General features: G+C 38.5%; 1 protein-coding gene across 11 annotated transcripts in view; it reads right to left on the reverse strand.

Moving 5' to 3' along the window:
- FAM13A (family with sequence similarity 13 member A) overlaps window positions 1-14,219 on the reverse strand; it is a 346,516-nt gene that overhangs the window by 177,401 nt on the left and 154,896 nt on the right. For all 11 annotated transcript variants that reach the window (XR_015552950.1, XM_087434589.1, XM_087434588.1 and 8 more), the window contains exon 6: window positions 3,444-3,527. Coding sequence is in view for 10 of the 11 variants with exons in the window: in XM_087434589.1 (XP_087290715.1) it covers window positions 3,444-3,527 (84 nt within the window). In the remaining variant the exon portion in view is untranslated. The remainder of the gene's footprint in view (window positions 1-3,443; window positions 3,528-14,219) is intronic.

The following is a 14,219-nucleotide window of genomic DNA, read 5'->3' on the forward strand; positions in this document are numbered from 1 at the left end:
AACCCTACATTATTTTAAGTTTCTAGTTTACATTGACAATAGGCATAGGCATTTTTAAAAACATTCAAGAAAATACAACTGTGACAACTAATCTCATTATTTTATTGAAGAAAATCTCCTTCATACATGATTCATGGTCCCTGAACCCATTAACCTTTGAAAAGAAAAATAATTTAACAGGTGCTTCTACTACATAACTGTTTACTTGATAACTGCACTATTTTTATCACACATTTTATAGTTAATATGACTCTGTTTACTAAAGGAAACTGTTTACAAAAGCATTAGGAGAATTTTAACTTTAATTTTTATTAGTATATTTTTATCCACTGATAAGTCAGAAAGAAAATAGATTATCATTTATTTCATATATTCATCCCAGCACTGAACGAATTTGATATTCATCCTCATATAATGACCTGACCTTGAATTTTTTGCTGAGGTCAAGAACACAGCAACTGCAGTGGGAAGTCTAGAGCATATCCCAAAGGAAGACAGAAGAAAGATAGTTTTCTTCCCTTAGTTCACTGGATCTTCTTCAGGGTTTACACTACAGCCAATGAATATAGGTTGTAAGGCTTATTCAGAGTCATAGCGCCTGTGTTTGGTAGAAAAAGACTTTGTCTCCTCTCCTCTAGTCATGACTGTACTAGGATACCAGGAGGTGTGTCTTTCGATGTTCTACACCTCTGTAAAAATCTACTTAATGTTCTCTTCTGTATCATCTATTCCAATTATTTGTTTGCATATGTAGTCTATACAGTATTGGGCATGAAATGGTTATATGACTATGTCCTTGAGCTAGCAGGGCTGATGATCATTGCTCATCCAGGAAGCATCATGGCACTATGTAATAGAGGTATCATTTCTTTTCAGCTTGGACTCAAATCAAGAACTGCTTTCCTACCTAAGGAAGAGAAACATAATCCTTCCCATTGCCTAAGAGCAGAGACAACAACTGGCAGAGGGAACACAGATGGGGACAGATGGCTTAGAGTAGACAGACATCTCCAGAGCCAATGGACATATGCCATTTCTGGATTACCATTTTACATCTCTAGCCATATAGAGGTCAGAAATACTTAGCTGTCCAAGGCAAATACAGCTGTAACTAGAGATGTCTGAGAAAGACAGCTATGGAGGCCAAATGGAGTAACATTAACATCAAGGATACACATCATTCTCATAGCTCACTAAGTCACTCTAGAAAGGACACACTAACCATATTTTGAAGGTGTTCTCAGCTTTAGCTTTCAAAGATAAACTGGAAGACCAAAGATCTCAAGACAAAATCTTGGTAAAAGAGTGCCCTATAATCTCTTGTAGCTCACATGCTCTGCCACATTTCTGGGATTTGAAATTACCAAGATTTTTAATCACCCCTTAACTAAGCAGAGCCTAGTTTGCTCATGTGAACTTGGAACTTGCTCACGTAAGGCCACAAAGAAGGTAAAGTTACAAACCAAGGCTTAACCAATGAAGTAATTTCTCTATTGAATTAGTTTGGTCATGAACCATATAGCAAGACTGATAGAGGATAATAAGTGCACATTAATTATTGTTCCATATATGCCTGAAATATTCTAAATGGGATTAATTTCATAAGAGTAGTAGAATCCCTTCAAACAGTTTTTATGATAGGTTTCAAGATTATCTTTTATTTAGGAAGTGATTCATCTAGGGTGTCTTCACCTGAAAGTAGTTATACCAATATAAATGACGTTGATAAACAAATGTTACCTAAAAATTTTCCTCAAATCCTACATTTTTTCAATGCATTAGCCTGATTAGTATATTTTTTGACATTGAATATTTATTAACTGCACAGTAAACAAAATTACTATACATTTGAATTAACTATATGTAAGTTTGCACACACAAATGTTTCATTGAGAAAGATAGAAAAAATAGTTTGAATCTGGAGAGGAGAGCATGATAGATAATTAAAATAATTTTCCAGAAAAAATCAAGGTGGAATAAGTTTTATAAAAAAAGATGTTTTTATTTCTTTTTATTTTTTTTTTTTATTTTTTTTTTTAATTTTATTTATTTATTTTTCCCCCCAAAGCCCCAGTAGATAGTTGTATGTCATAGCTGTACATCCTTCTAGTTGCTGTATGTGGGGCGCGGCCTCAGCATGGCTGGACAAGCAGTGCGCCAGTGCACGCCCGGGATCCGAACCCAGGCCGCCAGCAGTGGAGCGCGCACACTTAACCGCCAAGCCACGGGGCCGGCCCCTTTATTTCTTTTTAAAATAAACCATAGACTCGAACCATAAATAAGACACTACTGACTCAATACTTCACTTGATACGCCTTTAAAAATAAAGCCACAATTATTTTTATAATAACTTGCGATTAAAATCAGAGACTAGAAATTTTTTTTTTTTTTTTTTTTTTTTTTGTGAGGAGGACTAGCCCTGAGCTAACATCCTATGCCAATCCTCCCCTTTTTTCTTGAGGAAGATTGGCCCTGGGCTAACATCCGTGCCCATCTTCCTCTACTTTTTATATGGGACACCGCCAGAGCATGGGTTAACAAGCAGTGCGTTGGTGCGCGCCCGGGATCCGAACCTGCAAACCCTGGGCCGCCGAAGCGGAGCACGCGCATTTAACTGCTTGCGCCACCAGGCCGATCCCTAGAATTCTTTTATATTTTGCCTACAGTGGACTCAAAGTTTGGAGAACATTTTGTCTTAGAACTAGAAAACAAAAGTAGCTCTATAAATGTCACAGTGGCCAGTGAGGAATATTATATATGCCTAGTAAATAGGAGAAGTTCTACCCAAAAGAGATTCAAGATTGGAAAGGGGTCTTAAAATTAATGCAATCACTTTTCTGGTTGGACAAAACAAATGATCAAATTCTCATGAGGTATTTTGCGTTCAAGGAATTTTTCTTTTCACTGGCCAAAACAATTACGTGCATTTTGGATTTTTCTTAACAAAGAAAACAAAATTTTACACATCACATCCTTTATTCTGTCATATATGTGATAATTCTTATTTTTTCTTATTAAAATTTACTTAAATACTTTCCATTGATTACGTGTTACTTCTGTATTTATGAAAATCAATAAAATGATTTCTATTTTGAAAAAGAAAAATGATAGTTGGATACTTTACCCCTTGAAGTAACCCAGGAAAGGTTTATGACACTTGAATATTTCCTATGTTGTAGGCTGGAAACAATTCTGATTGAGCAGAAGTAAAATCACTACTAAAAAATATCACTCTCTGTTAAATAATAGGAGTATACTGAGAATTTTTGGATGAATATAACCTTGAATTAAATGTACTCAATAAAAAGTGCTGTTTATACCACCAGGTGCAAAAAAGAAAAAGAGGCTGAGAGAAAAGCAAGCAACAGAGCATTGAAACATGACGACATCAAGAGCCCTGCTAAAGCTTTCGCGTGGCAGCCGCAAGAGCAGACATAACTCACCCTGGTTTTTGGAGACGGTTTTTGCATATCTCTCTCTATGTCTTTTGTTAGAAGGATGGGCAAGGAGTTCTTACAACTGGCCTCCTATAAAAGAAGTATAACAGAAACATTAGAGACTAAAGAACATTACCCTAGCCAGAAATTACAATGCAGTGAAAAGCAGAGAGATGAGTCATTTCTGCATTGAGTTATTCATATCAGAAGCTGGCAAGATTATAGTGAGGAGTCAAAACGTTCCTTTTTTTGTTCGTCACATACAACAGTGAAGTAAGACAAGATAGTGATGGAATAGGTGTGGGACATACAGGGCATACATATTCAGAGATGACCATTAAAAATCTCATCTCCACTATCAAGTCCCTTACACATCCGCAGACAGCTCACCTCTTCTTTGGAGAACTGAATAGTTAATTCTCTAAGATATCGACCACCAAACTTAGAGTTGCCAACTTTCCCCACAGTATTTTACAAATGGGTTCTGATTCTGTAAATATTTTATCTTAAATTCCTTCAGATAGTTCAGCAAACTACTATTGAATAGTGATAGTTTCATATCAATATCCTGAGGAAAAATATCTGAGTGTCTGTTTCCAAAATTATTAAGCTTCTACGTCCTTGGTTCACACCAAAATAGTACTTGCAAAAGTAATAGCAGAAATGACAAGGAGGCAGCTTACATGGAGTTGGATACATTTACTATTTATCTCTACATGACAAACAAAAACAAAAATAATGTTGTTATTTTTGAAAAAATACTGTAGGGCCTCACTTCTGAATAGCCATTAACTTGGTTAAATTTTCCATGGATGATTCTATCTCTAAATTAAGATAGAACAAAAATACCTAAGAGGAAAATTACAGACAACAATAAAGCCAAGGAAAAAATAAGCCAGGTTTCTTTCACTTGCTTCTTTGCATCCCATTTCTTCCCCAATCATGCCTAACACTCAATCATCTAAGTAATGTTTTCTTTTCCAGTTTACTTTAGGGTTGATTATAATCTTTTAAACAAAATTGTAGTCTACATACTTTACAATATTACTAAAATTTTCTGGAATTATATTCCTTTATTTCTAAAGGGAACACTATGTTATCAGGATAAAATATCCCTAAAGAAAATAACAATACTGCTTACTGCTAATAAATATTTACTGAATCTTAGGATGTATCAGGCACTGTGCTAAAGACTGCACTCGTAATATCATTTTTGCTCCCAACAGTCCTATGAGTTAGGTACTATTTATCATCATTCCCCTTTTAAGGGTAACACAACAAAAGCTTACAGAAGTTAAGTAACTTGCTCAATGTCACACGGGACTCAAAGATGGTTCTGTTTAACTTTAAGGTTTGAGCTCTTATCACCTTTATATACTACTACTCATTCAATATACGTGACATCTGAAATCACTGGGTTCTAGAGCTATAGCATTTTAAAGCCAAGAGTTTTTCAAGATCAACTGGTCTACCCCCACCCCCCACCCCCTAATTTTACAGATGAAAGACTTGGATCTTGAGGTGATGTGCCCAAGATCATACAGAGAGTGGCAGAGCTGAGACCTATGCCTGGACCACAGGGCTGTACACGGCACAGGGAGGGCTGTTCCCTAGCTTTGTGCTAGGGAACAATATTCCCAGACTCAGAAGGGATCCAGAGCCTCTTCTAAGCTGAGGGGTAGCTGCAGTGCTGCCAACACTCTCAGCTGCCTATGGCCTCATGTATGGCCGTAAGCAAGGACTCAAGGGTACACTTCTGAGATCCCAAATAAGTGTGCATTCCGGTCCTCCCCTTTCCCACCAGTCACAACACCTGCTGGTGGTAAGCTGCTTACTGGAAATAGCGAATGAACCCATTCCTGCTTCTGACTCACTGTGAGAGGGATAAACTATATCCAGCATGACATTTAGAAGATCCAGGTGATTAACTGCATAATCCATTGCTCAATTTGACTACACTTGGATAATATAATCATGCCTTATCCTTATACCCTGTTTTTAAACTACTGGTTTGTAAATGTTAGAATGTGATTAGAATAAAAAAGGCTGACCTTAAGGGAAATGAATAGGAATAGTTGAACCTTTGTTTATAATGGTCTGTTTACAAATGCCTATAATTCTTCCTTCCTTATGCACAGACTCACAGTGAGAATATTTCTTTATTGCTCCTATTTTCTCCATCTTTCCCTATAAATTATAGTATAAAGTAATAGCTTTTCAAGACTCTGAAAGCATTTCCTGTAAATTTTTATCTGAAAATGCCACCTACATGAATTATGTTTATTTTTTATGACTTTAAATTCATAAAACAGAGACAAAGTGAAGTTTAGTAGTCAGAGCACTGAACTAGGAGGCAAGAGATCTGGCTTCTCATCCAAGTTCTCTAACTAACCAGCTGTAGGAACTTGGGCAGGCATTCTGACCTCTTGGACCTCTCCCTCAGTTCAAAGATCTATAAAACAAAGGGATTGGATTAGATAAGCTCCAAGAATCCTGTCTACTTCTTAAATTGCAAGATTTTATGATTTTATGATTCTTCCAGGAAGAAGCAATATTTACTGACAAAAAGATAAGCCACCACCTGTTCAGAGTTGCATTCCCAATGCCCCACCAGAATGCCGCTGAAATACTGGCATGCACCCATGCAGTGGGCAGTGAGCCCAGGGGCTGCAGAGCCACAGCACACAGGGAACATTTCCTTCAGGGCCAATGTTACTCAGATTTCTGGAGAAAAATTAAGTAATGCAACTAGCAGCTTAAATAAGTAACTGGTAATACATTAATGTATTCTTTCAAAACATATATTATAAAGTTAGAATCAACTGATATATGAATACATATGGTATATCCACACAGCAGGACATAATACAGGTATAAAAAGGAATGAAGTCCTAATACCTGCTAAACACATAGATTAACCTTGAAAACATTATGCCAAAGTGAAAGAAGCCAAACCCAAAAGGACACATATTGTGTGATTCCAGTTATATGAAATGTCCAGAATAGGCAAATAGTGACAGGAAGTAGATTAGTGCTTGACGGGGATGAGAAGAGGGGGGAATGGGGAGTGACTCTTAATGGCTCCAGTCTGTATGGGGTTTCTTTTTTGGGGTGATAAAAATGTTCTGGAATTAGGTAATGGTGATGGTCACACAACTTTGTGAACATACTAAAAACCAATAAATTGTATACTTTAAACAGGTGGATTTTATGGTATGTGCATTATATCTAAATTTTTTAAAAAGCCATTTAAAGCAAGTCCCCACACTCCCAAGGCAAAGAGAAGAGACCTTGGGTTTATGTTCGAACACTTCCCTTAGAAGAATTTCTTTGAAAAGGTTTGAAGGGGGAACGTTTTATGTTTGTAGGTATTAAACTATATATGGGCATAAAAATCCACTCAAATATTAACTGAATCCCATTACGGGTGGCATTCCAATGCTGGTCACTGGAGAATGAAATGATAAACAAATTAGACATGAATCTATTATATAGGGTACATTTATATTTATTTTACACTTTTGGTCTACCTAAATGAGACTTCTGACTGAACCAATTGTTCACTCTAAAGACTTGTGCAACAACCGATTGCTTAAACCAGCTGTGTGACTTTGGTATGCATGAAAACACCACTTAAAAATACAATAGGGAAGGAAAAAATACCTTGTTTATCATGACTTCGCTGGCTTTACTATTCAGCTGCTAATGACATTAAAAAATAGAAAAGCACTGGCTGTTCCCTGAGCCTAGCACACTCCACCCATTGTCATTCACAGGTTTGTCCCATCACTCCATCCGGGTTGGTCATCATTGTTCAGTTTTACTAGAGAGCATTCCCTTCCTGGGACACCTATCTCAATCGCCTCTGCTCTCCCCTCCCACTTGATGCTATCTCCTGACCCCTTTCACACTTCTTCATAGCCCTCAGCCAATATCTGACTTTAATGCCTATTAGTTTGAATTCTTTATTGTCCATCTCACCCTACTCTGTGAAAGGACTCGATCCGTCCTGCTCACGAACATATCCACAGGGCCTAGAACAGTGTATGGCACACAGTAGGAGCTCCATTGTTCTAGCTAATGAGTAAACCAATGAATGAATAATATCCCTTTTCTAACCTTTCCCAATCCCCTGTGCATTCTTCCTGTTTTTAATTCCCTCCTTAATCAGCTTACATTTCACGGCCCTTCATTCCTTCACTAATACCCTTCATTTCCTTCCTCCAGTCTTCAATCATTGCATTCATCTCACAAAAGTACAACAGTGGATGAATCCAGCTATATCTCTTCTCTGTGCTGGGAATGGAGCAACTGAAAGTGGCTGGAAAAAAATTATAGAATTAGTTGACTGTTTCATATTATATTTGTTATCATAAATCTTGAATGAACTCTCTCTAATGCACAGCAACCCTGCTATACTTCTTTAGTAACCTGACTTGCCACTCTCCGAGATGATATTTTATGTCTTCTCTCTTCTCAAACCCCTTTCCTTCCACTCTCGCTTCATACTTCACTGGAAAAACAGAAGCATCAGAGCAGAAACTGCTCCTTTTCTCACCATCAAATTTACAAACCTAGCTGCAACCATCCATCTTCTCTGCCCTCCCTCCAGTTACAATAAAAGATAAGACCCTGATCCTATCAAACAGCCATTCCTTCCATAAGCACCCTGGATTTTATCTCTTCTCGCCTTCTCAAGGACTTCACTCCTTCAATTATCCCCTCCCACTCTGTCTCCACTAGATCATTCCCATCAATTGCAAGCATGCTCTGTAATTATATCTCTTTTTGTTTTTAAAACACTTCCTTAATCCCATTTCTCCCACTAGCTGTGGTCCCACTTTTTTGCCTTCCTTTATAGCAAACACCTTCAAAACAACCATCTTCACTCACTATTTCTACTTCTTCATCTTCAATGCCCCCAAACCTGTTTATCACTACTGCACAGAAAGTGCTGAAAACAGTCACAGCTTGGTCTCCATCTTCCTTGGGTTCTTAGCTACATCTGAGCCAGGTGATTCCTTGTTCCTGAACTATTTTCTTGTATTAGCTGCCACTATTTTCCTGTATTACCAGCATCACTGGTAGGGAAAACAAATTGCCTATCTGTCCACCAACTCCACATAGTCTTCTTGGCTGCTGCTTCTCCTCTACACAATAAAGTCACTTAGCTATTCATTATTGGTTTATTTTCTGTATCCTCTACTAAATAGAAGTTCTATGAAGGCAAATAATTGGTCTCCTTTACTCACTACTATAAGTACAATACCACAGAAAAGTGCCTAGTACAGTAGAAGCTCAATAAATATGTGTTGAATAAGTGAACGAAGTTGGAGTGACTCAAGGGTTGATGCAGACAAGTCTTTTCCCAAATGATGCAATGATCTCATCACACTTTCATGGCTTTTAAATACAACCAATATACTAACGACTCCCAAGTTTGTATCACTGCCTTTGACGTTTTTCCTGAGCTACTTATATTTAAATGCCTTCTTGGCAATACCACTTGGTGGTCTAACAAGCGCCTACATTTAGTATGTCCAAATCTGAGCTTTTGATTCATCAGCCAAAAATTCAGTCAGTCCTTGAGTTTCTTCCCCAGGTTAGCAGATGGCACCCAGTCGCTGAAGCCAATGTCTTAGGTATGTACTTTGATTCCTCCCTTTCCCATACCTCCCACCATCAGGTCCAGTCAGCACTTTCCAAAATAAACAGGGATTCATTCACTTCTCTCCATGTACGCAGCCACCCCCGTTACAACCATCATTGTTCACCTAAATTACTTCAACCATCCTGCCTCTAAAGCTTCGTATACGTAAATCAGGTGATGTCACTCCTCTATCAACGTCTTATCATTATTCCTGGAAGAAAAGCCAAACTCTTTACCATAAACTATGCAGCCCTGCAGGATCCAGCTCTTGCCTACTTCTCTAACCTCATCTTATACCATTCGCCCTCTCCCTTACTTTGCCTCAGCCACAATGGCCTTCTTTTCTATGCTTCAAATACCGTTAAGTCCCTTCTTGCCTTTAAGCATTCGCCCTTCACATTCCCTCTCCCTAGAATGCCTTTCCACCATGTCTTCGGCATGGCTAGTGCATTCTTATCCTTCAGCTCCTATATCACGTGCTCAGAGAGGCCTTCTTGAACAACCCCATCTGAAGTGGCTCCCCCTGACTATGCTCTTCTCTTATTAAGCTGCTTTATTTCAATCACAGTACTTATTCTCATTTGTAATTAACAATTTTATTTATTTTATATTTATTTATTATCTATCACCCCCAGTAGACTTTAAGGCTCATGAAGGCAAGGATTAGATCAATGTATCCCCAGCATCCAATAGGTATTTAATAAGTATTTGTTGAATGAGTATATAAAACAATGTCAACTCTTACATTTCCCTTCCCTTTGATATTAATTTCCAACTGTAAGTGAGCATAAGTGAGGCCACCTTGTTACACTAAATGGCCCCAGCCCCTCCTCTGTGTGCCTACTCACTGCTCTGCACGTACTCTAAAAAATTCACATGCTCTCCTGATTTATGGCCTCCACTTATGTAGGTACTCCCCCAATAGCTTGATAAATTAAAAACTTTGTTCTATGAGCTTCTCTCCAGGAACAGGCTGAGCACAGGCGGGAAACAGACGTACAAGGTATCCATCACAGCTGACAGAAGAATGGAACAATGTGATGCCCGGAGCCCATCACGCCTAGAGCCCAACATCCCTGGACTCCCTCCTTACTGCCCATTTTCCCTATATAACTGCCTCAAGATTCTGTAATCTTTGAAGATGGTTTTTTTGAGACATTAATCTGCCATCTTCCCAATTATGCTGGCAAATCAAATTAAAATTTCCTTTCTCGATCTCTAACTCAGGATTAATTGGCTCAGATTGCAGCGAGCAGAGTGAGCCCATTGCCTGGTAACACAACCATTTAAGAAATGTGATGGATCTCCATGATGTTGGGAATCAGATAATCATACAGTTTCTCATTGGCTGGGTAATATAATGATGGGTAAGGGTACGTGGAAAAGAAGCTGTTATTATGACAAGGAAGAGCTGTCAGAAAGCTGCATTTGGTGTGCTGGGGTCAAACCCACAACAGGTGATTTGGTTGAATTCCAGAGAGCAAATCATAAAGAGCGATGCTGATATGATCACAAGTTGAGGTAGCAGCCCTTGCCTGAGGCCTCCTACAGGAAAGAGCGTATGGAACAGTGTTACTTTGCACACAACCAGGATCCAACAAATGTTACCAGCAGATTACAAACCACTCTTGACAACAAAATAAACTCTCCTCTGTAATTCGTCTGCATCTACAAAATGAATTTTATTTGACTAACTAAAAAATAAAAATGATGTTTTCCTAAAACTCAAAAGCAATATGATGTCATCTTCACATAAATGAAGAGAATAAATTGAATAAAAAAATAGTACTTGATCGATCTTCACTACACATACTTTTGGGAAGAAATGTGTAATTCTCAGTCTCAGGCTTGGACCAGGGAAATAGAAATGGAGGAAGTGAGAAGCAGCCAAATTCTGGACTTATTACACTTACTTTATAAACTGCAAATATAATATTCAAAAAGTATAACCTTAATTGTCTTTAAGTGTATTAAAAATTGCTTTACAGGGAATGGCAACCAGTCATTTACATGTAGAGAAAAAAGGAATGAGAATGAAATGTAGCAAGGAGTGGTTAAATTAAATCAAAGATTTTAAGCATCATTAAACATTAGAATTTGGACTCTTGATGTTAATATTACAACCCAATGTAGTTTTCTCTTCCTTCAGCTCCTCTCTCACCTCTTTAGAGAAGCTTTTTGTAACAATCTCATCAAAAACAGCTTTCCCCAGTTACTCTCAACTTGCTTATTTCTGTCACAGTACCTAGTGGTTTAAGATCAGTTTAGGTGTCCATACGCTGCTCTGGTGATTTCAGATCTATTGTGAACACAGGCATACCTCATTTTATTGTGCTTCGCTTTATTGCGCTTTGCAGACATTGTGTTTTTTACAAACTGAAGGTTTGTGGCAACCCTGCATTAAGCAAGTCTATTGGCGCCATTTTTCCAACAGTATTGGCTCACTTTGCATCTGTGTGTCACATTTGGGTAATTCTTGCAATATTTTAAACTTTTTCATTATTATTCTATTCGTTATGGTGATCTGTGATCAGCGACCTTCGATGTTACTATTCTAATTGTTTTGGGGCACCATGAACCAAGCCCATATAAGATGGTGAACTTAATCAATACATGTTGTGCGTGTTCTGACTGCTCTACTGACCAGCCAGCCGTTCCCCCATCTCTCTCTCTCTCCTTGGGCCTCCCTACTCCCTATGACACAATATTGAAATTAGGCCAATTAATAACCCTACAATGGCCTCTAAGTGTTCAAGTGAAAGCAACAGTCACACATCTCTCACTTTAAATCAAAAGCTAGAAATGATTAAGCTTAGCAAGGAAGGCATGTCAAAAGCTGAGATAGGCCAAAAGCTAGGCCTCTTGTGCCAGTTAGCCAAGTTTTGAATGCGAAAGAAAAGTTCTTGAAGGAAATTAAAAGTGCTACTCCAGTAAACACATGTATAAGAAAGTGAAACAGTCTTACTGCTGACATAAAGTTTTAGCGGTCTGTATGGAAGACCAAACCAGCCACCACAACATTCCCTTAAGATGAAGCCTAATCCACAGCAAGGCCCTAATTCTCTTTAATTCTATGATGGCTGAGAGAGGTGAGGAAGCTGCAGAAGAAAAGTCTGAAGCTAGCAGAGGTTGGCTCATGAGGTTTAAGGAAAGAAGCCGTCTCCATAACATAAAAGTGCAAGGTGAAGCAGCAAGTGCTGATGTAGAAGCTGCAGCAAGTTATCCAGAAGATCTAGCTGAGATAATTAATAAAGGTGCTACACTAAACAACAGATTTTCAATATAGAGAAAACAGCCTTCTATTGAGAGAAGATGCCATCTAGGACTTGCATAGTTAGAAAGGAGAAGTCAATGCCTGGCTTCAAAGGACAGACTGACTCTCTTTGTTAAGGGCTAATGCAGCTGGTGACTTGAGTTGACCATTCGGAAAATCCCAAAGCCTTTAAGAATTATACTAAACCTACTCTGCCTGTGCTCTATAAGTGGAACAACAAAGCTTGCATGACAGCACATCTGTTTACAACAGGGTTTACTGAATATTTTGAGCCCACTGTTGAGACCTACTGCTCAGGAAAAAAGGTTCCTTTCAAAATTACTGCTCATTGACAATGCACCTGGTCACCCAAGAGCTCTAACAGAGATGTACAAGACGATGAATGTTGTTTACATGCCTGCTAACACAACATCCGTTCTGCAGCCCATGGATCAGGGAGTAAGTTCTACTTTCAAGTCTTATTATTTAAGAAACAAGGGCTATAGCTGCCATAGATAGTGATTCCTCTGATGGATCTGGGCAAAGTAAATTGAAAACCTTCTGGAAAGGATTCACCATTCTAGATGCCTTTAAGAACATTCATGATTCATGGTAAGAGGTCAAAATATCAACATTAACAGGAGTTAGGAAGAAGATGATTTGAACCCTCATGGATGACTTGGAGGGGTTCAAGACTTCAGTGGAGGAAGTAACTGCAGATGTGGTGGAAATAGCAAAAGAACTAGAATTAAAAGTGGAGCGCGAAGAGGTAACTGAATTACTGCAATCTCATGATGGATGAGGAGTTGCTTCTTATGGATGAGCAAAGAAAGTTGTTTCTTGAGTCGGAATCTACTCCTGGTGAAGATGCTGTGAAGATTGTTGAAATAACCACAAAGGATTTAGAATATTACATAAACTTAGTTGATAAAGCAGAGGCAGGGTTTGAGAAGACTGACTTCAATTTTGAAAGAAGTTCTACTGTGGGGAAAATGCTATCAAACAGCATCACATGCTGCAGAGAAACTGTTTGTGAAGGGAAGAGTCGATCAATGCGGCAAACTTCATTGTTGTTCTATTTTAAGAAATTGCCACAGCCACCCCCAGCTTTCAGCGATCACCACTCTGATCAGTTAGCAGCCATCAACACCCAGGCAAAATCCTCCACCAGCAGAAAGATTACAACTCGATGAAGGCTCAGATGATGGCTAGCATTCTTTTTAGCAATAGAGTATTTTTTAATTAAGGTATATACATTTTTTAGACGGAATGCTATTGCACATTTAATAGAGTACAGTATAGTGTAAAAATAACTTTTACTAAATGCACTGGGAAACCAAAGAATTCATGAAACTCGCTTTATGTCAACATTTGCTTTATTGCGGTGGTCTGGAACTGAACCCACAAAATCTGTGAGGTACGCCTGTATCTGTGCTTTTCTTTGATAATCTAGCCCACCATGCTTCCTTGTTTCACAGTCTTGACTTGGAGCAGCTCTACTTTTTATTGATGTGCATGGGGTTTGAATAGTGACCTACTGTCATAGGCAAGCTAGCGAGTGCCAGACTCAGGGCCTTTTACTTGCTGTTCTGACTACCTGGAATGCTCTTCCTCCCGATGTTTACATGACTGCTCCACCACATCATTTTGATCTCCACTCAAATGCTACCTCAGAGGGGCCTCCCTCATTTCTCTCTATAAAATAGTGCCCTCGACTTCCCTTTCTCCTCTCATATACCATTAATGTCAAGTCCTTCCTATGGTTCAATTACCTTCACAGAATCTATCATCAAATGGCATATTAATTTCCTTAATTGTTTATTGTTTCTGTCTCCCTATTAAAAAGGCAAACTCCATGAGAGCAGGGATTATTTTTTCA

The sequence above is a fragment of the Ceratotherium simum genome, chromosome 8 (assembly GCF_057802395.1).
Source record: "Ceratotherium simum simum isolate JZ-2026a chromosome 8, ASM5780239v1, whole genome shotgun sequence".
Lineage (NCBI taxonomy): Eukaryota > Metazoa > Chordata > Mammalia > Perissodactyla > Rhinocerotidae > Ceratotherium > Ceratotherium simum.